Source organism: Physeter macrocephalus, chromosome 1, assembly GCF_002837175.3.
Source record: "Physeter macrocephalus isolate SW-GA chromosome 1, ASM283717v5, whole genome shotgun sequence".
Classification (NCBI taxonomy): domain Eukaryota; kingdom Metazoa; phylum Chordata; class Mammalia; order Artiodactyla; family Physeteridae; genus Physeter; species Physeter macrocephalus.
The window spans coordinates 63,566,339-63,592,660 of record NC_041214.2 but is presented as its reverse complement, the minus strand read 5'-3'; the positions used below and the strand labels follow the sequence as shown (position 1 = coordinate 63,592,660).

Sequence of the window (26,322 nt, the reverse complement as noted above, 5' to 3'; positions counted from 1 at the left end):
ATGTGGCATCCTCCCGGACCAGGGATGGAACCCATGTCCCCTGCATTGGCAGGTGGATTCTTAACCACTGCGCCACCAGGGAAGCCCCCTTACCTTAAACTTTAGACAAAACAGTTCTGTGATCTGTTTGAATCTGGGAGTTTTGAATAAGACGGTGTGTGAAGAAAGGGTTCTATTAAAAAAAAAATTTGAGAACCAGTGGTTTAGATGTTAATCTAAGATTCTGTTAGGGACTTAGCCTATCACATAGTAGGTGTGTAATAAATATTTGTTGAAAGATGAAGTTTAATTATAATCATCAACTAGAATATGTAATACAGCATATTAATTTTAATTCTTGGTTATCTTGGTACCACAAGTGGTTTATCTTCAGTGCAAAGAATCATTTTAGGATATATTCTGATTGCCTGAAATTGCATTATAGGGGAGAGTCTAAGTCCTGACCTCAGTGATGAGATTCTTTTGTTGTTAGTTATGAGCAGGCAGCCAGTTAATCAGGTTTACCTATTGTCCCACACTGTGCTAGTTGCCCTGGGGGTACACATGAGTCAAAGTCCCTTCCCTCAGAGACAGTAATAGACATTTGAAGGACTGTGCCTAGACATATCAAACAGTAACCAACATAACAGTATATAATCAAGTGATAAATTCCATGGGAGTTAACAGAAAAGAGATCTTTGGGGATTGGAGTAGTTGAAGAAGGCTTTTTGTACGGGACTTAAGCTGAGCTTTAAAAAATACGTGGAGTTTGCAGAGAAGAGGACTCATCCTGAGCTCATGTTCCTGAAATAGCAGAGCTTAGTCTCAGGGATTCATTCCTGAATGGGATTCTGTGCTAGTCTCCCACACTCCTGAGGATAATCTGTGCCAATATTTCCTTATTGAATGCCTACTTGGTGCCAGGCGTGGTGTTAGATGTCAAGAATCCAAAGTGAACAAAGGTCTTAGAGTACAGTAGATATAGTCTACAGACATGTAAATAGTCAAAGGACACTGTGATAGGAGTTTTGTTTTACTGGCGTTATCTTCTAATAACTTGCTTGTAAAGGGTATGTGGAAAATAAATTTGGAGTCTTTGTAGGCCTAAAAATTCCCTCCCCATATCTTTTTAATGATTATTTGTATGTAAATTCTATATTGAAAATGATTTTTCTTAGGAAACTTGAAACCATTGTTTTCAGAATTTTCGTATTACCAAAGAAAAGGCTGATTTTGTCTTATTATCACTAATTGGTACTTTTTCTCTTCAGTCTTTTAGGTTTGCCTGTTTTTTTTAGCTTTTCTGGAGTTTCATGAGGCTCTCTAGATGTCATTGAGTTCAGGACACTTTTTGGACTCTCTTAGTATGAAACTTAGTGTTCATGTGTATGAAACTAAAAAAGTTTTAACAAAAATTTATTTCCTTCTATTTTTCTCTGTTCTCTTTTTCTGGAGCTCCTTAGTTGGATATTGGTCTTTCTGGATTGATCCTTTACTTTTAGCTTTTTACTCGTTTTCTGTCTTTATCTTTTTATTCTGTTGTGACATATTTCCTTACCCTTTTTTTTTAACCCTTTCTTTTTACATTTAAAAGAAAATTTTAGTTCAGCCTTTGTATTTCCAATTTCTAAGAGAATTTTCTTATTCTTTTCCCTTGGAATCCTGTTTTTCTATTATGGCTGAAATATTTTAGATCTCTGTTGTGATACTTATCAGATTTTAAAACATTTTTTTTTCTGTTTCTTAAATAATTTATGTTCCTTAGAAATTATCTTGGTCTTTTTTTCATGCTGCTAGTTTTTCTCTTATAAGAAAAAGGAGTTTTCCCTTAAAATGCTTGGTTTTCTGCTTATATTTAAGAGTAAATGATTATATAAATTAATCAACATGGGTTTCTTCCACTGCTTTGAAGATAGGTTGTTCCCTAGCAGACCTCTTTCCTTAGTGGAAAGGCCGATTAAGATTTCTGTATTTGCATGTGGGAATAGCAGTGGTGATGACAGTGGTAAGCATATATCTTTGGCAGGTTTAGAATTGAAGGTGTGCAGGTTAGAAGCTGGCCGTTAGGCTGGTGAGCCAGCAGTTTCAGAATAAGGAGGGTTTTACGTCAAGGTACCAGTACCCACTCTAAAAGCCTAGCTTTTCCGTGGCAGTTTTTAGACTTTTAAAGAGAAGTGTCCATTCTTTCTAGGTCTCGATACCCGTTCTGTGTGGGAGAGGGGTGGGGTTATGACTGGTGAGTCTGTTTTCTAGACAGACCTGTAGATAATCCTTCAATTTTTAGCCCCACTTCTTACTTCTGCTTTCATACCTCTAAATTCTGAATCTAACTAAATCCACTCTGGTCTGTTTCTTTCTGTATTCTGGACTACAGAGAGCTTCCTTCTCTCTGTTTTCTCCTGCAGTGTGATCTCATCTTTAGGTCTTACAGAAATGCAGATGGTACCCTTCTCTCTGTTTGCTGTATGTGTGCTTTCTTTTTGTTTAATGTTGTTCTTTTAATCCCCCAAGTTTTTTTTGAAAAAACATTTAAACCCACAGAAAAATGGAAAGAGTGAGCATTGACCCTTGTGTACCCTTCATGTAGCTATCTATAACAATTAAGTTCCTCTCTGTTTACACTGTTTTTCTGACCTTTTATTTTTATAAGTTGAAGGCATCATGATACTTCAGTCCCAAGTGCTTAGCATGTGTTATCCAAGAGGGAGATTGTCTTATATCACCACAGTACCGTGTCACACCTAAGAAATTTAATATCAGCACAATATCTAATATACGCCCCATATTTGGATTCCCTCAGTAGTCTCCAAAATATCTTTTCCCAGGATTTAATTAAGGATCACACATTGCATGTGGATGTCCTATTTTCCTTTAATATAAAAAGATCTCCTCCCCCCCTTTTTTTTTTTAAAGAGATCAGGTCACTTATCTTACTGAATGTCCCACAGTCTAAATTTGTATGTTTGTTTCCCCCAGTCTTTTTTGTTATTGTATTAACTGCTATTTCAGTGGGTTTTAGTAGGAGGGAGAAGCAAATGGGTGTGCTCAGACCATTATCTTCAGTATTTATTGTTTTATAAACATGATTTTTAATGGCTACATAATATTCTACCCTTTTAAAAAAAAACCTATTTTCCTCTTGCTGGCAGTTTTAATTTTTCCCTTTTTTTTTGCTATTATAAGTAAACCTGCATTGAATGTTATGTATCTTTATATCTAGTAATTCTCTTTAAAAAAAATTTCCTAAGAGTATACTCTTAGGAATATTAGGAATATTAGTATATTAGGTCAATGAGATTTTTTTTTTATTATTATTATTATTTTTTTTGTGGTACGCAGGCCTCTCACTGTTGCGGCCTCTCCCGGTGCAGAGCACAGGCTCCGGACGCGCAGGCTCAGCGGCCATGGCTCACGGGCCCAGCCGCTCCGCGGCATGTGGGATCTTCCCGGAACGGGGCACGAACCCGCGTCCCCTGCATTGGCAGGCGGACTCTCAACCACTGCGCCACCCGGGAAGCCCAATGAGATTTTTTTTAGATCAAGAACCTTATAAATGATCAGTTTTCTCTAAAAAATCAGATCAACTACATATCAAATGAATTCATTATGAATTTATCTGGGGGAGAATTACTTGCTTAAAACCAAGGTACTTATTCTCTATTATTAATATTAGGAGGTATTTTAAGTTTTAAAACTCATTGTTTTCAAGGATTGTTAGAAATCTATTTCAAAGCTTAATAGCAGTTTAAAATAAAACTGTAGCCTGCATATTTGTCCGGTCATGAGCAGTTTTACTGCATTCTTATAAAATATTCCCATAGTACAGGTAAAGTAAAAAAGTGTTGTCACCTTCAGCCTCCTTTCCCCTTCAGTCCTTCTGTCTTCTCAGTTTGCTGGATATCCCTTCAGATCTTTACCTATGCATTAAGGACATATATAGTATAAAGAAATGTGTGCCTATGTGTTTAATACACAATTTTTTTAACACACTGTAAACACACATAGGTATTCTGCATTTTGTTTTTACACTTAACTGTGTGTCTTCAGAGCTTTCTATCTCACTAACTTGAGCTACTGTGCACAGTGTGGCTGCAGTTTGTCTTATATAACTATCTTTGTTGATGGACAGTTACTTCCAATATTTTAATTGTTTCTTCATTGCAACTTTTCTTTTTAGGGTGTCAAAATCTGAATGCAATTGGGAGGTTGTGAAGTTGTTTTTTGTTTGTTTTGCTGTTGTTTTTATAGCTTGTATTACAGAAAGTAGAAATAATGATTTTCTGTAATAAATAGGCATTTTATTTCATTTCATTGTTAAAAATATGTGGTCTCTTAAAAAGGACATCCTTCATGGGTAGATATTATTATTTGAAATTTCTATACAATATTTAACACTTCTAGATATTTGAATTGCATAAATTCCCACTGAATAATGAGGCAAGAAAATTTATATTCTGCTTTAATGTGATAAAGACAAAACAATATACTGAAGTAAATATAAAAAAAGGAAAATATCATTTCCTCTCTGATTCTAAAGTTAATACCTACATAGAAAAGACAAAAACATTGAAAAAGAAAATATAAATCATTCCCAAATTTTACCCCTAGTAGGCATTATTCACCTTTAGCATTTTGGTGACTGTTCTTCCAGTTGTGTGTGCGTATGTGTATATTTCTATATCAAATCTAATCAGATACAAATTTATGAGTATGCATTATTGTGTGTGTATACAGTGCAGACATCTTTCTCTCAACATGTTTTCACATGTGTGGAATGTATATATACATACACGCAGATATTTGTATATAATTGTATAAGTGGATTATATTCTACATGTTATCCTACAGTTTTTTCACTCAGCAGTGGGTCATATTTTCATGCCATTGAATACAGATATAATCAGCCTTTTAATGTCTGTGTACCATGTCTCTCTGTAGATATACCTGATTGATTCTGATCAGTTACATGGCAGCAGTGGGTCTCAAATGGGCTTTGGTTTTAGGGAGTACTCTGGGCCAGAGACCCTGTGTAACCTCCTAGTGGGGCACTAAGGAGTGGTTGAGAGTTAAATGGCTTTTCTTGGCAGATGTGGTTTTCTTTGGTGACTCTTAGTGTCAGTAAGGAGAGAGCTTCCAGCAATAGGGCTAAAGGAGTAAGTTCCTTTATGGAGTGTGGGGCTTGAGGTGTGAGACGACAGGATTGGCCAAGGCTTTAAAATGAAAGGGAATTACGCATGTTGCGATGGGATTGACAGAGAAGGTAATGGAAACAGTTGAGGGCATCTGGTTCAGGTCAGCAGAGCAAAGCAGAAAATAGAGGAGAGACATATCAGTTGTGGAAAGGAAGGGACTTCTTGCAGAGTTGGCTACTGATCGCCTTGCCCTCATGGGTTTGGCATTCATTAGTAGACACTGTCTGAAATGGCACTTGCCATTTGGAACTTAAAAATAAACATGATATTTAGTCTTTGATCTCACAACTTAGACAAAGTGAAATGCAGGTGGCTAGGAGGCTACTATTTAGTTTTCTTACTTCCTTTTTAAGAAAAAAAAAGCATTCTGTTTGTAATTTTTGTTCTACTTCCTTATTCCTTACAGAGCACTCTCAGGCACTTGGCTATCAGCCAGTCAGTTTTTTTAAAAAACTTGTATGTTTTTGTTTAAAAAGTGTGTGGTCTATCCATTACTAGAGTATCTTTCTTTCTTTCTGTCTTTCTTCCCCCCCCTTTATTTTTAAGAATCACTGACTGGAAAAACTGCCAAGGCATTATTACTGTAGAGTGACCCAAATTAACAAGCTCTCACGGTATAGGAAAGCACCCTGCATGCCAAAATATGAGTCAGAAAACCTGGTCCAATTTTACCCTGCTAAGTGATTTAATCTTCGGAGCAAGGCTTTATCCAAAATATCTGTTTGTGGAGTGGTGTAGAAAAAGAATATGTTTGGGGGGTGCTTATTAACAATTTATTATATAGCACATCAAAAGTAGAATTGAGCTAGTATCACCATGTTATCTGCATTTTTACTCTGCTTTGTTAGGGGCTATACCAGAATTGTTTTCTCTTCTCGCTGTTATACACACACACATGCTCACTCTTTGTCATAGGCTTATATACTACATTTAAAGTGTGAAGTATGCCTTAAAATAACATGGCATTCATTAAGTTAATAAACGTTTTGAATGAAGGCACTCTCATAGATATTGGTTATATGAAGATAAATAACACATGGTCCCCACCCTTAAAGAAATTATTGTTTAGACGAGTGAGACAGAAGTATATGCTAGGAGTATATGGAAATTATGGAAGATAACAGGCAAAAGAGGAGTAGTCAGTTCTACTATGGGGTTGGATGCCTGAAAAAGCTTAGCAGGTGATTTTTGAGAGAGAGTTGTATACTACATAGAGGGGGAAGAGGTGGGGTATGGGGGTAGGTGATGCTCAATTCAGTCCAGAGTTGTTACCAGAGCCATAGAGGCCTGAGACATGATGACACTGCAAATAGCTTCATATGGCTAATGTGAAGGGTATGTATGGAGGAGTGGAAGGAGATGATACTGCAGAGGTAGTTAGGGGAGTTTGAATGTTATCTAGAAGATTTTTAAATGGCTAATTAATATTTATTAATTAAAATTAGGGAAACAGGGGGCTTCCCTGGTGGCGCAGTGGTTGAGAGTCCGCCTGCCGATGCAGGGGACACGGGTTCGTGCCCTGGTCCGGGAAGATCCCACGTGCCGCGGAGCGGCTGGGCCCGTGAGCCATGGCCGCTGAGCCTGCGCGTCCGGAGCCTGTGCTCCGCAACGGGAGAGGCCACAACAGTGAGAGGCCCGCGTACCGCCAAAAAAAAAAAAAATTAGGGAAAGATTATCTGGCAAGTCAGAGGAGACAATATTCCAAGCAGAGAGATCATTTTGCAGCTGTTAAAGCAATGTAGCTGGAAGTGCTATGGGCTCAGAATCTCAAACTACGTGATTCAAAATCAAAATGAAATTGAGGAAGATAAAGGTGTAGAAACAGTAAAAGACATGTGACTGATTTTGTGTGTGAGTTATATGAGAGGGAGGAGTTAGGATGACTTCCAGATTAGTCTGTCTTGGGGGATGTTTTAGAAGATGCCGGTGGCCATTTGAGGAGAAGCTGGTTTAAGAAGGAGTGATAGGACTTCCCTGGTGGTGCAGTGGTTAAGAATCCGCCTGCCAATGCAGGGGACATGGGTTCGAGCCCTGGTCCGGGAAGATCCCACATGCCGTGGAGCAGCTAAGCCCGTGCGCCACAACTGCTGAGCCTACGCTCTAGAGCCTGCGTGCCACAACTACTGAGCCCGCACGCCACAACTAATGAAGCCCACGTGCCTAGCCCATGCTCCTCAACAAGAGAAGCCACTGCAGTGAGAAGCCGGTGCGCCGCAACGAAAAGTAGCCCCCGCTCGCTGCAACGAGAGAAAGCCTGCGTGCAGCAATGAAGACCCAACGCAGCCAAAAATAAATACATAAAATAAAATAAAATGAAGAAATGATAATGAGTTTGGTGTTTGAACATGTTGAGTTTGAGTTGGTAAGAGACATTCAGAAAGATGTGTTCTGTAAGTATTTGAACCTAGAGAGTAAGGGTTTGTCGTCAAGGATTGAGACTATTCAGGATTGAATTGTTTGAAACTATGGAGTAGGTGTGATAATCTAGGAATTGAAAAGGAAAAGTGTTGAGGACAAAGGATGAACAGTTTGGGGGTGGGCTAGAAAGAAGAGCTGGTAAAGAAGATTGAGAGGGAATGGTCTAAAAAGAATCCACTGAATTTGTCAGAGGGTATTAGTGATTTTTGCTAATCGGATTTTAGTGGTGTGCTAGAATAAAAGCCAGATTGCAGAATAATTTTTTATATTTTATTGTATTTATGCACTGAATTACAGATTTAAGTATTTTATTAAAATTAAGAAATACTTAAAAGATACAGATAGATATAGAGAATTAGTTAACCAACTTGTGTACCCACTATGCAGTTTTTTAAACTTTTTATTTTTAAATAATTATTGACTCAGGAAGTTACAAAAACGGTACAGAGAGGTCCTCCTGTATAGCCTTCACTCAGCCTCCTCCAGTCACTTCTTCAGTTTAACAAATGTCCTGGACTGGTACAAATGCTAATGTTTTGGGATGGATTATGGAACTGTGCAGGTAGTGTGAATATGGATTCTGTACCCCTATGTGGTGCAAGCCTGGAGTTTTGATTCTCATTAAGAGGCTCTCTCCTTCCACCTGGGGCAGGGCAGATAGCAACTTTTCTTGCTGCTTCTCAGGACGCATGGGTGGAGCTTTTCCAGCTCCTTTTCACATATTGAGGAGCCCTTTTGAGGATCTTGGCTCAAAACAGGTTTTACTTCTAGGTCCCCACTGAAATAGTCTCAAAATCAGGTCTTCTATCTCTGTGGGCCAACATCTCCCTAGATTGCCTTGGTGTCAGCTGGAGCTTACATCTTTGAGTTTCTTCCTTTCCGGCGCCTGGGAACTCCCCCTCCCTTCCCCTTTTTTGAGTTCAGTTATACATTTTTATAATTTTTCATGTTGATCTTGCATTTCAGTGAGTGCATTTGGGCACATGGATGTATTAGTTCAGTCTGCCTTGTTCCTTGAATCAGAAGTCTGATAAACTATTTCTTAATTTTATTCTCTGCATTGTCCATAAAAAGGATTTGAGGTTGGATTATGTTACTCTCATTAAAAATATTATTTATCTTTAAAATGGATAATACATGCATGTGGTAGTCTACATGTGTCCCTTTGTCCTGTTCCCACCCAGTTTGCCTTCACAGGTACAACCAGTTACCAGTCTCTTATATATCCTAGAGATAGACCATGCACTAGTTTATTCTTTAACAGCAGCTTTAGTGTTTATAATTTAATCTTGTAACCAATATTCAGGAGTTTTCCATCTGTTTGACAAGTAACAATTCTATTTTCTTCTTTTCTGAGAGCTTTTGAAGGAGAATGTTATACTAGTTATATGTTACGTGTATGTTTTTATACATGTGCATGGATTATCTGTGTTTTAACTTTTGTTCATTTCAGAAATCCCTCGAAATGTGACAAAGAATGAAAAAATAATGTAGACTGTTGATTCAAATGTTTTAAGTCACTACATGGAATATTAAAATAATGGAACAATAGCCCTAATTTTTGGGAGGTAGTAGAAATGATATTTTAAGATGTTGGAATCTTACGAAACACAATGAGGATATCCTTAAAAATTGTCCTAATTACTAACCAGTACATGCTATTGTTTGCATATGTGCAAATAATCGCCTACAGAAGTGATGGGTTTGTCAAAGATGAAGCCCTCTCTTAGGTTCCTCAGCCACAATATATACCATTGATTGCCTAACTGCAGCTTGGTGAAATTCAGTGACATGGAAGCAAGAAATAGAAGCCTATGACCTGATATGTTTTCTTCCTTAGATCAACCTCTCTACTTCTCCTACACCTGCACAGTTAATAAGCCGTTCCCAGGCTTCCAGTTCTACCAGTGGCAGTATTACCCAACAGACTATGTTACTAGGGAGTACCTCCCCTACCCTAACGGCAAGCCAAGCTCAAATGTATCTCCGAGCTCAAATGGTAAGATATGAGCTACCAGATTTTTTCAGTGTTTAAAGATTTGAGAGAGATCAAAATGTTTCTTGATTTGATATAATAGGAGGCATTTTTAATATTTAAGAAATGTTTAACAAAATTTTTGTGTATGTGCCTAGCTCTTATACATTTATATCATGAAAAATTCTACCTTTAATTGGTAGGCCTTCTTGGTGTATCAAATAGTAATTAGCAGCATTAGGGAGCTAACAGATTCTGTAACATAGGAGTGATTAATTTTTAATATCAAATTTCTTTGATTTCAAACCCTTTTTCATATTTTAACATCTCTGAAACTGAGATGCATTTTATAATTGATGGCATCTTACGGTTGTAGTTGGTGCTTATAGTGATACATAAAATCACCGTATATCTTTGACATCTTAGATTTGATGAAATTGTTAGAAACATAAAAAACTTGGTTGTTAACTATAAATTAGAATTTATATTGTGGGCTCTTCTGAAATCTGGATTGGAGTTTGTGATAATTTACCAGATGAGTTTTAGCTTCGGTTATTCCCGTCTTAAAATCTGCAAGGTGATTTGTGTTCCTGTGCTCACTTTGATCTTTTGTTAATACAGGAATGTTAATTTGGCTATTGTGTGTTTGAGTATCTACTGATTTCCTGATTTACTTGTTGAGCCTTCTTTAAGGAATGTAAAAATTGGTTGACATTTACTTTATTTGATGTCTTTACAGGTAGCTAGAGAAGAACTTTGTCCCTGATATGTATTTATTTATATTCTTTTTTATCCAGTGAACTGAATATATATCTGGATCCCCAGTTCTCCACTAAAATTGCAAAGAAGGTTTCCATCATATTTCTAACAGGAAACAATGATATGACCCTCTTTTTATTTACAGACTATTCAATAGACATTACCATATTTCTGGGTTTTTTCCCCATGAGATCTTATTTAATCAATAATATGCTTCAGAATTAGGGAGAACCATTTGAAATGGTTGCTACTGGACCGTTTTTGACCTCTAAAACTGGCAGTTTCATGGTTCACGCTAGACAGAACATCTTTTTACGTATAGTGCTTTTAGCTGTTTGTACTGGAAATTACCTTCTTGTGAAAGTTATACCTGTTATTTAATTCACTTAAGTTTAGTATGTAAAGAACTGAAGTTTAAATGATCCTTTAATTGGTAATTCTAATTTAAACAGAAATGGCTTTTGAGGAACTGTATAACTTGATGCAATTTTGAGATAGAGTATTCACAGGTTCTTTGAAACAACTGTCATAATTTACTAAATTGGATTGGATAATCTCTGAGTGGATTGTATTGCCTTTTTTAATTAATGGCATTCTGTTTCAGTATTGAAAAAAAAGTATTTGAAAAGAGATGGTGATAATTAAATAAATCAAGTGTGTCTTTCCTTTCTTTTTTTTTTTTGATGTGAAGTTTTTTTGCAGGCTGCTTTGTTGTTGACTTTTAACATGTTGTGGCATTTACACTTAGAATGAATATTTCTTTACAAATAGTTTTAAAATCAAGAGCAACCTAGGTCTGTACTACACAGATCCTGTGTAGCTGAGTGAAATATTGTAACGTAGCATGTGGCATAGTTATCCTTTGGGGTAAAGAGGACTGAAAAGACTTTTTGGTGTTTCTTTTCATGTTTCTCACTGAAATTTAGTTTGCATTCAAGAGCAGTGACTATGGTTGCCTAGTCTAACTTCCATTTTAGGAATCCTGCCACAACAGTTTTGAGCTGGGAAAAGTTAAAGTATAATAGCTTATTCGGGGAAAATTTTGGTATGAGGATTTCATATTGCCAAAATACATTTTCTTTCTTGAGCACTGATTTATTTTCTACTCATCAGAATCATGAGCTGTTTCAAAAATGTTTCTGGTTTTTTTTTCCTTTTGAGTTCTCTATTATCAAAAAGTTCTCCTTGTCATGTAAAACCTTTTGCTTAGGAGACAATCCTAAACTGCATTGTCTTTCTGTCACAAATTTCAGTCTCTCTTGCCTGCTATACATTGTGTGTGGGACATGTTCTTTTGTCTTAGGGTATTTTTTTGGTTTTTCTGTCTGTACAGCTGATTTTCACACCCGCTACCACTGTGGCTGCTGTACAGTCTGACATTCCTGTTGTCTCGTCGTCATCGTCATCTTCCTGTCAGTCTGCAGCTACTCAGGTGAGCTTGTCTAGCTTCATAATGTGGTACTTAAGGTCTGGGTCTTCAGGTTAAAGGTAAACATACATTTGTGTTTAAGTTACTGACGGTTTCAGTGCTCTTTGTCACACATTTCAGATCAACATTTAATCCAGTGAGAACTTCAAGAAAATTTTTTGGTTTTATAGAAATTATAATGCCATTAAACAGGGATATTTAGGTTATTTGACATTAGTGAAAGTTAATACGTTTTGCTATGACATTGTATGTTTAGTTTTATTGTAAAGCAGATTTATTATGTGAGATGTATTCTTTTCTTTAGATTCCTTTGTAAGCAGTTAGGTAATAACCGCGTCAAGATGGCTTTTAAATTTAAAAATGAGCTGGGTAAACTTTAAACTTAAAAAATTGAGCAGAATGTTACTCAGTTTTTTGTTTATACTTTGTTTGGTACTATGGAAAAAATGAACTTTAACTTTCTCCTTACACCATTCACAAAAATAAACCAGAAGTAATGTAGACCTAAAGACAAAAAACAAAACTATAAAACCTCTAGAAGAAAACATAGGGGATATCTTTACAACTCCAGGGTAAGCAAAGCTTTCTCAGATAGGACACAAAAAGCATTAACTGTAAAAGAAAATAATGACAAATTGGACTTTATCAAAATTTAAAAACTGTTCTTCAAAAGACATCGCTACAGAAACAAAGAGGCAAAGCCACAGACTGAGGGAAAATGTTCACAATACATATATCTGACAAAGGACTTGTATTCAGAATATGTAAAGTGTGTTTACAACTCAGTAATAAGATCATGAACAGTTTAGTTAAAAATGGGCAGAAGATTTGAACACTTCACAAAAGATATTGGAAAGGCCAAAAAGCACATGAAAAAATGCTCAACATGATTAATCTTCCTAGAAATATAAATCAAAACCACAGTGAATATCACTACACACTCACTAGAATGTCTGAAATGAAGGAGACTGAAAATGCCACATGTTGGCGAGAATGTGGAGGAACCATACTATCATATGTTGCTGGTGAAAGTGTAAAAGAGTACAACCACTTTGAAAAACAGTTTTCTTATAAAGTTACACATATGCTTAACATGTTACCCAGCAATTCCACTTCTAGATGTTTACCCTGAGAGATTTGAAAACATATATCCACATGAAGATGTTTAAATGAATGTTCGTAGCAGCTCTATTTAGAATAGCCCCAAACTGGAAGTAACCACTGTCTTTTAACTGGTGAATGGATAAACATATTGTGGAATATTACTCAGAAATAAAAAGGAACAAACTACTGGTACATCTCAGAAACATTATAATTAGTAAAAGATGCCAGACATCACAGAGTGTAATACTCTGTGACTCTATTTATATGAAATTTCTGAACAGGCAGAACAAATCTATAGTGAAAAAAAATGGATTTGTGCTACCTGGGGCAGAAGGTGGGGGAGATTGACTGGGAAGGGGCATGAGTGATGGAAATGTTCTATATCTTGATTGGGGTGGTGGTAACATGGTATATACATAATGTCAAAACTTATTGAACTGGTTCATTCATTTTATTGTATGTAGGTCACACCTCGGTAAAATTAATAAAGATGAATGAAATTGAGTAAATTTTAAATTAAAACAGTTGAGTAGACTTTTACTTTGTATGATACCATTTTGACATTTTTCCATAGATAATGTTTTGGATTGCATATGGCAGAAATTGGTATATCTCAAGGTCATCCTTGGCTTCGAATTTTTAATTTAATAATCTCAATCATCTGGTAAAAAGTAAAAACTGAGATAGCAATAATATTCTTTGGTATTTTTCATAGAATCTCTATTTTATTTAATAACAAAGTCCAATTTTCATATATCAGCATATAAAGATGGTGATCAGTTAAACTCCAGTTTCTCATAATGTGCTCTGTGACCCTCTGTAGTTCCTTAACTTATGTGGACTTCAGTTTCCATATTTACAAAATGAGACCTTTGTTAACTTTAAGGTTTTTTCAGCTCTAAACTTGAAATGTCTCTCTGTGGAATGAATTTGTTGAAGTAATTATCTTCCTGTTTGTTTTGTTTTGGTTTGGTTTGGTTTGGTTTGGTTTTATAAAACCTGTCAACTTCCAGAATGGTAAAGTGACATGGAGCTAGGAGTGTGGTTGCCATTGAAATTACATGCATGAAGTCCTGCATGGGCTTAAGTTCAACTCCCACTGCAGTCATTTATTAGTTGTATGACTTTAGATAAGTTACCAAACATCTCTAATAGTCATACATACTTGCAGGGTACATTGAAGAGTGAGTAATATATGTTTAGTGTGTAGAATATTGTAGGTACTCATTAGTACTTTTTCTGCAAAGGGGAGAATAGGAAGACCTGGGTTTATATTCTGACTTCAGCAACAGTTGGTTTGTCACTTGCCAGTTGGTTGATTTTGAATAGGTCATAGTATAGCATGGTGTTTATAAGTTTGGACTCTGGAGCCAGATTCTCTGGATTCAAATACATGTTCTACCACCTTCTCATTGTATATCCTTAAACCTCAGTTTCAACAATATAAAATAAAATAAATGTAATGCTTCGTAGGGTTGTAATGAGGATTAAATAGGTTAATAAATGAAAAACAGAACAGTTTCTGTTACCTAGTTAGCACTCACTAAATGTTAGGTGTTGTTATTACTTATGCTAAGCCTCAGTTTCTTCACTGTGAACTGGAAGTAATAGCTCAGAGTTGTTATAAGGAATAAATGAGACAGTAATCATAAATAAAGCACTCAGCATAGTGCCTGGCACATAAGATATCACATGCTACTAATTACTGTTTTTGTTATGCACTGTCTAAAGATGAGTCATGAATTTGGTTCTTAGCTTTCATGTAGCTAGTAGTGAAGAGAGAAACTCAACCATTTAAAGGATTTGCAGTTTCCAAGGTAAAATAAACCAATTATTAGGAAAATACAACTAACACACTCTGTAGAGCACAGTCTGTTTTGTGGGTTCTCATAGTCAAAGTAATTTATAGAATTAGCTCTTTGGGGTCCATTTTGATGTGTATAGGTATGTGGCTCTCTAATAATCTGACTCAATTCAAGGATAGACTGAGGAACTAGAGGGATGGATTGACCTTTAGGAACTTCTCTACTAATGTTTTTCTTTGCTGTGCTTTAGAAGTGGCAGTGAATGAGGCTGACAGTGGTAGGTGATGCTAATATTTTGAATATTCTAGTGGTAACTTTCCTCAAGTTCAGGACTGTTAGTTTTGAAAAATTTGTGCTCCACTTCGTTAATTTTTAAACATATATTTGCAGTTTTTAAAACATTTAATTTGTTTGTAATTGAGAAATACCAAATTTGAAGTTTTATTTTAATACTCTTTAACTGACAAAAGTCAGTATAACAGTTAATTTTTCCTCAGTATTAAAATTTATAGCATACTGTAAAAAAATGAGAAATTTGGAATATCTTACCTTTACCATTTTAAATGCTCCATCTCTTCTCCTTATCATGAAAAAAAAATGTGACTTTCAGAAAGATATCATAAGACTAAAAGTATGTTATAGAAAAGTAAGAAATCTTACCAAGGCTCTCTGGGCAATTCTGTAAGAATTGAGGCGAAAACAGCCTTTTAGATTTAAAAGCTAGAAACAGTTCTACTGCTGGCAGTGTGACATGAACTCTTAATTTCTTTATCTCCAAAGAAGAGATCCTATGATAATTCACACATTATTTGTTAGATCCAAATTAAAAAACTGAAGTGAGAGTATTTGGGTAATCCACTATAAAAATGTAAGGTGTGAAATTAGCAAAAATATTTTGTGGGAAATCTAGACTTTTTCAAAAGTCAGAAAGTTTCCACAAACTGATCTTAGGAAAAGTTCAGATGAAATTAAAGTTGGGCATTAGATGCCATAATATTCTTTATCTTAGAAAGGGTGGGTTCTTTTTAAAAGTGAAATTCTGTCAAGGAAATCTGAATATGTGATCTATTAACAGCTCAGTTAGTTCTGTATATGCTTTAGGAGTATAGTTTACATGTTTGAAATTTATTGTAAATATTTAAGCCAAGATGACCATAGATAGTAAAGCCATATTCTAAAAGTTATCTATTCATATAAATAACATATAGTATATAATATACACATGCGTACGTTTTCTTTCAGAATTCCAGAAAACAAAAGGAAAATTAGAAGAAAAAAGTATATTCTATAGAAATGGACTGCTACAGCTTAAGGGTTCACTGTGTCAGATCTTCATTTACTCTGAATATGCTTTTCCTTTGAAGGAAAGCTTTTGTTTTTCAGGTTATAGTTCAGACCTTGATTACCATCATTCTGTGGTCCACCTTATACATTATTTATGGCAGATGTTAAATTTCTTGCTGTTTTTCCCTTGCTTCCTGAGAGATTTTAATATTCCTCTGCTAGACATTTGTTGAGATTTCTTTTGGTAAAACATGAACAGATTTTAATGTTAGCTTAAGAAAACCATAAATAAAACAAGATACTTAACAACAAGAGCAACAAAATCCATGCAATACTTTGTTCAGAATCAGATATAGGAGAATACCTCAGACTTGTGTAGTTTCTGTTATGTCTGCAGCCGGAATTGCGGGGAGTACAAAAATGAATGTCAGAGATGAGAGCCTGCCAGTCAGTCTCAGTATTTCACAGACACACACATTAGTAATTCTAAACCAAGCTAGATGTTTGTCATTGGTATAGGCCACTATGATCCAAATTCTATGGGAAAAGCATAGAGGGGAGGAGAAATTATTTCTAACCAGAGACTTCGAGAGGTTTCTTTGGGAGAATGGGTAGGAATTTTACTGGTCTTGAGCACTGTGTTGGGCTTCAGGAGACAGAGTTGAGGAAAGAGGAATTTGAGCAAGGGCTCTAAATGAAGGCAGTGCAAGGTATGTTTGGAAAAGGGTGAGCAGAACTGTTTGGCTAGGGTATGAGGATTGTGAAATAGAATAGTGGAAAAAGGAGCTCAAAGCACTTTGGGCCCAGACTGTGGAGGGCTTTGAGTGGCAAGCTGAGAAATCTGGATTTTAGCATATTTTTTTTGCATTAAATTTCAGTAATACAGCAGTAATTAGTCCATTTTACAATGCTGTGAAATATTTGACAAAAATCAGAGAAGATGCTCCATATGGTCTCACTTAGAAAATTCTTTCAGTAGCTTAGAATAGAACTGATTAAAACTTCAACTGCCCTGAAGTAAACATTTATTTAGCATCTGCTGTTGGCTGAACACTGCATTGGCACTTGGAAAGAGAAGGTATAGAGCATCAGTTAATGATACAGTTGTAGAGACAGAACACACATGAAACTGAAGAACATTCATAAAGCAATAATATATTTGTTACTTTAGAATCTCTCTTACTTCAGTTTCCCTCCCAGGGCCAGTGCTAGCATAAATGTATTAGGTGCATTCATTTCTGAGGCAAAAGGTTAGGAAGCTATTGGAGAGGCATGTTCTGCCTTGCTGTTTGAAAATGTTATAGACCTCAGGTGAAAGTAATTGGGATAATCCTTGCCACCATCCGGACTGGCAGTGTGTTTAGAATAGCCCCGGTGTAGATAGGAGTCATCACGTAAACCATTTCAAGGCCATGCACGATGTCTTTAGTTCATGAGATCTAGTTCTCAAAGGCAAATGAGTGTTTCATAACCACCACAACAAAATCTCACTAACTCTTTAAAGTTAGTTAATAGGAAATGCTTTTCATAATTATCACAATGGGGTAGGTGATTTCATGAATTTGTTTTCTTACTTAGAAGATTAGTGTTCCCTTATAATCTCTATAGACCTATTAACTTTCTTTTTTTGTTATCTTTCTGATCTTTATTAAGATAGCAATATTGTATCCACACTGTCCTAATTGTGTGTAGTAATTTCTCACAAGTTTATGAGGGACTTGTAGCCTTGAAATGTTTCACAGTCCTGTCATGGAGAGCTCAGAGTAGAGTAGAAGGAATTGCTCATTCTTCCCTCCACGCCCTGGGCTCTCCCGCCTCTGCAGCTTTGCTCAAGTTTTCCTCTTTGCCTGGAATGCTCTTCCTCTTTCTCCTTCCTTTTGACTGTCTCTGACTTGGTAACTTTAAAATGCAGTATGTTGCAGAGTAATTTCCTCATATTGATAGTTCATTTGCAATATATATATATATATATATATTCTATTTTCATTTAGTTCTTAATGATTCTTTTCCTTAATGTCTTTTTTAAAAAATTGCCACTTAATGTTTAAGATATGATTACTTAGAATAATAGCTCCCCTTTCCTTCAGGGTTAATTAGTTGTTTCAAGTGCTTATAGCTTTATGCGTAATATAAAAAGCATAATATAAATGTGCTGTCATTGTTGTTATAATGGTAATGATTACCACATCAATTAATACCATCTGTTTCATCCTTATTTTTTGTTATGTGGTTCTTAGGTTCAGAATTTAACATTACGCAGCCAGAAGTTGGGTGTATTATCTAGCTCACAAAATGGTCCGCCAAAAAGTACTAGTCAAACTCAGTCATTGACAATTTGTCATAACAAAACAACAGTGACCAGTTCTAAAATCAGCCAACGAGATCCTTCTCCAGAAAGTAATAAGAAAGGAGAAAGTCCAAGTCTGGAATCACGAAGCACAGCTGTCACCCGGACATCAAGTATTCACCAGTTAATAGCACCAGGTGGGATAAAGCTTTTGTCGAAAATAGTTGCATTATTCATTTCCTTAGCAGGCAGAGCAAAACAAAAGATGTCCATTACTTGAATGAGAATACTTTTAAAACATTTTAAAATGTGGATTTTATAAGTTAACAAAAGAACAGTAGTGTAGCTTGAAAAAAGAGAACTCAAAAGAGCCCAACAGCTAAAACAAATTATAATAATAAAATAGATTTTTTGGGGTCAGTTGACATTTGATTAACATCTTCATCATGTGCTGGTCTTCTGTTATGTCGATAAAACCTTTTAGCTTTAAAAAAATATGCTTGTGGTTTGTTTAATGTGCTTTAGTGGAACAAAATTAAAAGCTTTTTTAAAAAGCAAGTATATATTTTTCTTTAGTGTTGTCATAAGTGGGAGGAATTTATCAGTTTCCAAAGATAAGGATTATGCATAATTATTTTCCTCACCCTGTTGCTTTTTTTCCATCTTTGATTTCATCTCTGAGAGGCGAATGTCAGGGAATCAACTGAGTCGTTTTCATTTTCATCGACCTTTGAATCCCATGTGTGCTCCCTCTGCCATCTACAGATAATGTTGCTTCATGGTTCTCATGCTGGAAATTCTGGGGCCGTGCTGACTCAGTTCCTTACCATGTCTTCTGTTCGTCTCAGAATTTCTCAGTGTTGAGCTTTCTTCACTTCTAATAGGATAAGGAATTATCTGCTTTCTTCTTTAAAGTTAGCACTATTTCCTTGGGTCATTGATTGCATCTTTTTTACTGGCTCCTGATCTTCTTTCATAGTTATTATAGGCATCTTTTGTCCCCCTCATGTTGGATCCTTTCTTTTGCTTCTTAAGCATACTTAGATCTCTCCTATTCTTGGTATATCTACATATGTTTTTATATCAGTTTAACTATTGTTTATTGAAAGTGTGTGTGTGTGTGTGTGTGTGTGTGTGTGTGTGTGTGTGTGTGGTATGCGGGCCTCCCTCTGCTGTGGCCTCTCCTGTTGCGGAGCACAGGCTCCGGACGGGCAGGCTCAGCGGCCATGGCTTACGGGCCCAGCCGCTCCGCGGCATGTGGGATCCTCCCAGACCGGGGCGCGAACCCGGTTCTCCTGCATCGGCAGGCGGACGCGCAACCACCGCGCCACCAGGGAAGCCCTGCATTACTTTTTAAAGATTCATTTTACACTGCTGAAGGTTGCCTTTTCTCTTTTTATGTTTCCTCTGTGCTGATATTGCCAACATTCTCTATATCACGCAGTCTCAAGATCTTTGAATTGTTTGATTCCTCTAGTTAGAAATCTCTCATCCCTCTGAACTTGTATAGCATTTAAAAAAATATATTTATTGTCTGCACTGGGTCTTAGTTGCAGCATGCGGGGATCTTTTAGTTGTGGCATGTGGGATATTTAGGTGTGGCATGCGAACTCTTAGTTGTGTCATGTGGGATCTAGTTCCCTGACCAAGGATCGAACCTGGGCCCCCTGCATTGGGAGTGCGGAGTCTTAGCCACTGGACCACCAGGGAAGTCCCTTGTATAGCATTTTTATATTTCTTTGTGGTACTTTTTCTTTTATAGTTATTTATATACTTATTGATCTTAGCTTTTCTACTAGACAGTAAGTAAGCTCTTTGAGGGTAGGGAACTAATATTAAGCACCTACGTGTCAGGTACTTTACATTTATTAAGTCTTTTAATCCTTTTTCAGATTAACCTTTTCATTCTTTTATCTTGACAGCACCAAGTTGTGCCTTATATGTACTTATATCTGTAATAGGTGGACAACAGTAAATATTTGTTGGATTAATAGTTGATTTTTTTTTCCATTTGAATTTTGGAAATTATAGCACAGTTTTTTCCATTTGTACTAACTAGGTATCACTGCTTAGAATTCTTCAATCTGAATCTTAGATAAGTGAAGAGTTTGTTAGAATGTATAAATAATAAATCCATTCATAGTATGGTTAGATGTGAATTCTTTTTTATAAACATCTGTGTGCAAGGTCCTGTTATCTATATGGCATGATAATAGGATTTTTGTACTGTATTGTCCAGAGTATTCTTAGCCTCAAACTAGCCTCTGGCCAGTGTTTTTTTTTGTTTTTCTGTTTGGCTGCGCTCCATGGCTTGTGGGATCTTAGTTACCCAACCAGAGGTTGAACCCATGCCCTCGGCAGTGAAAGCGCGGAGTCCTAACCACTGGAACGCCAGGGAATTCCCTGGCCAGTGTTGGTGGAAGGAGTTAGTGTGGAGAGGCAGTGACCCACTGTGCTTGGAATGACTGCTCAGGGGACAATTTATAGTGATTTCTATAGTTTTGATAGATTATAATGGAGGGTAGGTTAATTTCCTTTCAAAGAGAAAGGTAGAAACTCTTTCAGGGTTAGTTCAAGCAAAGAGATCTGCTTTTGGATTTTCATTCCCCCTGAACTCACAATATCTGGTTCTAGGTTAACACTTATTCTTCCCCTTTTCATTGATAGTGTGATAATATCTTTATAGTTGCCTTCCTCTGATGGCCAGTATTTTATGTAAGTATGGAGGAGACCAGTAAGCTAAAACCATCAAAGAGTAAGAGTAAGGGGGCCTTACACCATCCTGAGACTTCAGGACAATTGCAATTCCAGATTTAGAGCTTAATGTGTATTAACCAAACTCCAGTTTTCTGTGGTGTTACTTTTTAGAAATAAAACCAAATGGAACACCCTAAGCCACATAAACCTTTGCAGCTTCCAAACTTAAAAATTCAATTTTAACTTAAAAATGCAGTTATTCAAAGCAATTTGTATCTCCTGGCAAGGCAGCAGTTATAATTTTTCTACCCTTTTAGTTTTTCTGCTCTTGTTGGTATGGAGTTAGTCTGAAGTTAAGATTTTTATTTATTTATTTATTTTTTAGATTCTTGAATTAGTAATTTGTCCTATTCTTCAATTAGAAAAATGCTTCTCTTGTAGGTCACTTTCAAGTATTAAAAAAATCTGCTTGTATTCTAACATAGTATAGTCTAGTAATTATTATAATAGACATATAACAGACATGGTTATTATTTTCTTACATGTATTTCTAGGGTGCTAACATCATTTAGTTTTCTTCATTATTTCTTCTTGAGGGTGGAATTCCCACTTGATATTTATTAATCCTATTTTTAATATATAAAATAAAGGCAAACTTTAACCAAATGTCTGGAAATTATCCTGAACTATATTAGAGCTCAGTCTTTAGAGCTTTTATGGAATTAGTTAGAAAAAATATGCATCTTTTTTTGCAGACATTAATCCAGTATGTAGTGAAAAGCCTAATTAGTCTGCTTAGGTGATTATAAAAAAATACCATGGCCTAGATAGCTTAAACCAGGGGTCCCCAACCCCCAGGCCACGGACCAGTAGTGGTCCTCAGCCTGTTAGAAATCAGGCCACACAGCAGCAGGTGAGCGGCAGGCGAGTGAGTAGTGAAGCTTCATCCCCTGCTCCCCATTCCCCATTGCTTGCATTACGGCCTGAACCACCATATCTGCCCCGCTCCCCATCCCTGGAAAAACTGTCTTCCATGAAACTGGTCCCTGGTGCCAAAATGGTTGGGGACCGCTGGCTTAAACAACAGAAATTTATCTTCTCACAGTTCTGGAGGCTGGAAAGCTCAAGATCAAGAACTGGCAGTGTTTGGTTTTTGGTGAACGCTCTCTTTCAGGCTTGCAGATGGCTGCCTTCTAGTTTGTCCTCATACAGTCTTTCATCTGAGTGCAAGAAGAGAGGATATCGAGTTCTCTGCTGTCTCATCCTGTTGGGTCAGGGCCTCACCCTTTTTACCTCATTTAACCATAATTACTTCCTTAGAGGCCCCCTTACCAAACACAGTCACATTAAGGGTTAGGGCTTCAACATGAATTTTGGGGGACACAAACATTTAGACCATAATAGGAACCTAGACTCAGCTAAGACTGTGGATTCTTTTATACCCAGCATTGCCCCTTAATAGCCAGGTGATTTTAGGCAAGTCACTTCACTACTGAAAGTTTCTTCACTTGAAATATTCTGGATTAGTATAGTACCCTATGTACCTCATGGGGTTGTAGTAACTACTGAATGAAATAATATATTTAATAATTTAAAATAATATATTTAATTATTTGCAATAATAAAAGGTTCTGTTGCATATGTGAGAGATGATGCCAATCATTAATTCTCCAGTTATAAGGCCACCCTGACAGTACTAAAGTGTTTATTAAAATCAGAGAAATTAACACACGTCATGATTCTCCAGAACACTAGGACTTTTCTTATATGGAAGTATTGTTTAAGATATCCTCACAGTTATTCTGTAGTATATGTGCTTGTCAGTTGGACTTATGGACTAATATAAAATATATAGACTCATTTTGATTTCTGATCAAAGAAAAATTTTTTAGCTGAAAGGATAACTATTACTGTATTGAATTACCAGCTCTAGAAGGCAAAGATTGCTTACTTGCTAGAGCACAGAAAGACTTTTTATTCCCATGAATATAATCTCCACTGTACTTCAAGAATATGGTAAATTTTAATTATAACTTAAAAATTGAATTAAAGTGGGCCTTTGCTAAACCGCTATTTCCTTATCTGTAAAAGGGTACCTACTCAACAGGCATTTTGTGAGTACAAAGGAGAGAGATGTGAAAGCATCTTAAGCCCCTTGGTGGAAAGGTACTCTATAGAAGTCCAAGATTTTTTTGAATACTTTATAATAGAGAGTCTTTATCAACACATTTATAAAGTGCTGACATAAAATTTTCGGTCTTAGTTTGAAATGCTAGTCTAGTTATATGAAAATTACTTTGTTAAATGAAATTTTAGATCTAATTTCCATTTTGTTTTTAACAATTCGTGGGTATTTGTTGAACCTTCTAAATGCTTCTTTCTTGAGATGTTAATCAGATGTTAATTTCCTTAAAGAATCTCCAGAATTTCAAATAATAACCAACCAAATACAGAAAGGTTGAAAAAAAGTTGTTAATTTTTTGTAAGGTCTTTGTCACAAATAATGGTTGAATGTAAAAATAGATACAAAGCATTACAGTCTGAGATTAAGAAAAAATTTTTGCCTGTCTTTAGGTATATTTTAAATGTGATAATATTACATGATATTAATATTAAGTAATCTTTTCAGTTTATCTTCTAGTGAACCCAGTTTCCATTCTTATTTAGATAGAGAGGATTTCACCAGCATCTCCCTCTGTGTGAACATATGCACCAGTCAGTATGCAGAAGAGGCATAATGATGTGGAAACTACTTACTACTTGATTTTGCTAATTCTTACATATACATATTTCCTGTTATGAGTGGCTCCCTTGTGGAGAAAACTGGTATTATCACTTATAGATTACTGTAGGTTTTTTTTAGTGTATGTGGGAGAGAGAAGTAAAACAAGATCATTTGTCTAGACAGCATGGCTGATTGCGTCATTTTTTCTGCAAGCAAAACTATTGCTCTCCTGGATTTGGAATGGCCCCTGAAATTTCATTTCTTAGTTACTGTGATTATTTAACCATGCTGTAGGATTCACACATGTGTTTTGCTTAACTGAATTAACTTTTTATACAAAATATTTTCCTGGGTCAAATAGTACCAACTATTCATGTCGGTTCAAATTGGGGAACTTATTTGGGAAGCTTTGTAGGTAATTACATTGACTGTTAGTTGGAAGAATGTTTAGACATGGATTAGAAAGGATGAGACCTTTATTTTATGATTTTGAAGTTATCTTTATTTATATTACACTTGTTCAGTTACACTCCTCTTCTTCCCAGAGAAGGAATTCAAGTGGATAAACTTTGTTAAAAGTTAATGGAAATATTCTGGTGACATATAAAATTTAATAAGAATAAATCATATAAATTCAGATTTATGAATCAATTGTTTTAGGCAGTTTTCTTTTGGAACTTATCACAGTACAGTTTGTTTTATGAAATTATGTAGTTTTCCAAGGAAAAGTTGTTTGTCATTACATTTTTGAGCCATTCTTGTTGGGAAGACTTGTAATAGACTTCTGATTATTATGACCTTCTGATGCGAAAACGTTCCTCTTTTAGATTTATTTTTAAATTTATGTGATTATTTTTGAAATAAATACTAATTGTCATTTTTTTCTCTCACAGCTTCATATCCTCCAATTCAGCCTCATCCTCTAATAAAACATCAGCAGATTCCTCTTCATTCACCACCTCCCAAAGTTTCCCACCATCAGCTGATGCTACAACAGCAGCAACAGCAAATTCAGCCAATCACACTTCAAAGTCCAACTCAAGACCCACCGCCATCCCAGCACTGTTTACCACTTCAAAACCATGGCCTGCCTCCAGCTCCCAGTAGTGCCCAGTCACAGCATTGTTCCCCAATTCAGAGTCATCCCCCTCCTTTACCAGTGTCTCCTAGCCAGTCACAGTCAGCACAGCAGTCTGTAGTGGTGTCTCCTCCACCACCTCATTCACCAAGTCAGTCTCCTACTATAATTATTCATCCACAAGCACTTATTCAGCCACACCCACTTGTGTCATCAGCTCTACAGCCAGGGTCAAACTTGCAGCAGTCCACTGCTAATCAGGTGCAACCTACAGCACAGCTGAATCTTCCATCCCATCTTCCACTTCCAGCTTCCCCTGTTGTACACATTGGCCCAGTTCAGCAGTCCGCCTTGGTGTCCCCAGGTCAGCAGATTGTGTCTCCAGCATCACACCAGCAATATTCAACCCTGCAGTCCTCTCCAATCCCAATTGCAACCCCTCCGCAGATGTCGACATCTCCTCCAGCTCAGATTCCACCACTGCCCTTGCAGTCTATGCAATCTTTACAAGTGCAGCCTGAAATTCTGTCCCAGGGCCAGGTTTTGGTGCAGAATGCTTTGGTGTCAGAAGAGGAGCTTCCAGCTGCAGAAGCTTTGGTCCAGTTGCCATTTCAGACTCTTCCTCCTCCACAGACTGTTGCGGTAAACCTACAAGTACAACCACCAGCATCCGTTGATCCACCAGTGGTAAGCCCTTGGAAGCTCTTTGACTTTCTTGCCGAACTGAAAGTAAAAACAGTTTTCTCCCACGCTATGTTATATCATTAGATCTAAATGCCAATGAATTTAAAAAGCTTGAAATTTCCATCTGGCAGTATCTGACATACATGCTATATGGGCAAAAAAAAAAAAAATGCCTTTTGTTGTAGTATGGTTGCATGCTTGATAATTTGTGATGGTTATTAAAGTCCCTCGTTAATTTTATTACTATTTAAACAAATCCATCTGCTATCTTTACAGAGTTGATTTTTTTTCCCCAAGGGAATGCATTTGAACCAGTGTCATCTGCACAAAGTTTTTTCTCTTAAGGTGATTATCCTTCATAGATCCCTTCTGTTGGCTTGTATGTTCTTAAACGTATGGTTTATCTAGCTAACCTTTTAGGTTGTATGCATTCTGAAGTACTAGGCCTTTATGGGGCTTTTGCTTCAAGGTGGAGGTATGCTTGTTATGATGTAATTTTTTGGTAAACTTGTATTTTGTAATTAAAACTTTGTAAAAACCAGTTATTCTAGGAAAGAATCCAACTTTGCAAAAAAAACATTAACTGTAGGCCATCTTTCAGAATTATTGAACTTCTGATTTTTAAATTTCTACTAAGGGAGAATATATACTTAAAATATTTCTCATTTAAAAAGCTAAGAAAATCTCAGTGGATGAGTTGAATACTGAGGATGAAAAAATCCACTGGGAGGAGTAAAAGTTTTGAGTAACAGATTGTGGTGAAATTTATCAAAATAAACCTCTAGAAATGGTACATATTGCCTACAGAGGAAAATTATCCTGAAAAATGCTTTTCTTTTAAACATTCTATAAAGGACTTTTTAAATTTATAAAATAATTTATAATAAAAATTGAAATAAGGTCTTT

At 36.3% G+C, this 26,322-nt stretch overlaps 1 protein-coding gene across 11 annotated transcripts in view; it reads left to right on the top strand.

Annotated features, from left to right (window-relative positions):
- Nucleotides 1-26,322, top strand: part of PHC3 (polyhomeotic homolog 3) — an 88,339-nt gene that overhangs the window by 15,285 nt on the left and 46,732 nt on the right. For 8 of the 11 annotated variants that reach the window (XR_008616926.1, XR_003680284.1, XR_003680285.2 and 5 more), the window contains 5 exons: nucleotides 9,430-9,588; nucleotides 11,657-11,755; nucleotides 18,183-18,429; nucleotides 24,548-25,419; nucleotides 25,714-25,761. Coding sequence is in view for 8 of the 11 variants with exons in the window: in XM_028491085.2 (XP_028346886.1) it covers nucleotides 9,430-9,588; nucleotides 11,657-11,755; nucleotides 18,183-18,429; nucleotides 24,548-25,419; nucleotides 25,714-25,761 (1,425 nt within the window). In the remaining 3 variants the exon portion in view is untranslated. The remainder of the gene's footprint in view (nucleotides 1-9,429; nucleotides 9,589-11,656; nucleotides 11,756-18,182; nucleotides 18,430-24,547; nucleotides 25,420-25,713; nucleotides 25,762-26,322) is intronic. The other 3 variants (XM_028491095.2, XM_024124363.2, XM_024124361.2) reach the window with 2 other exon arrangements.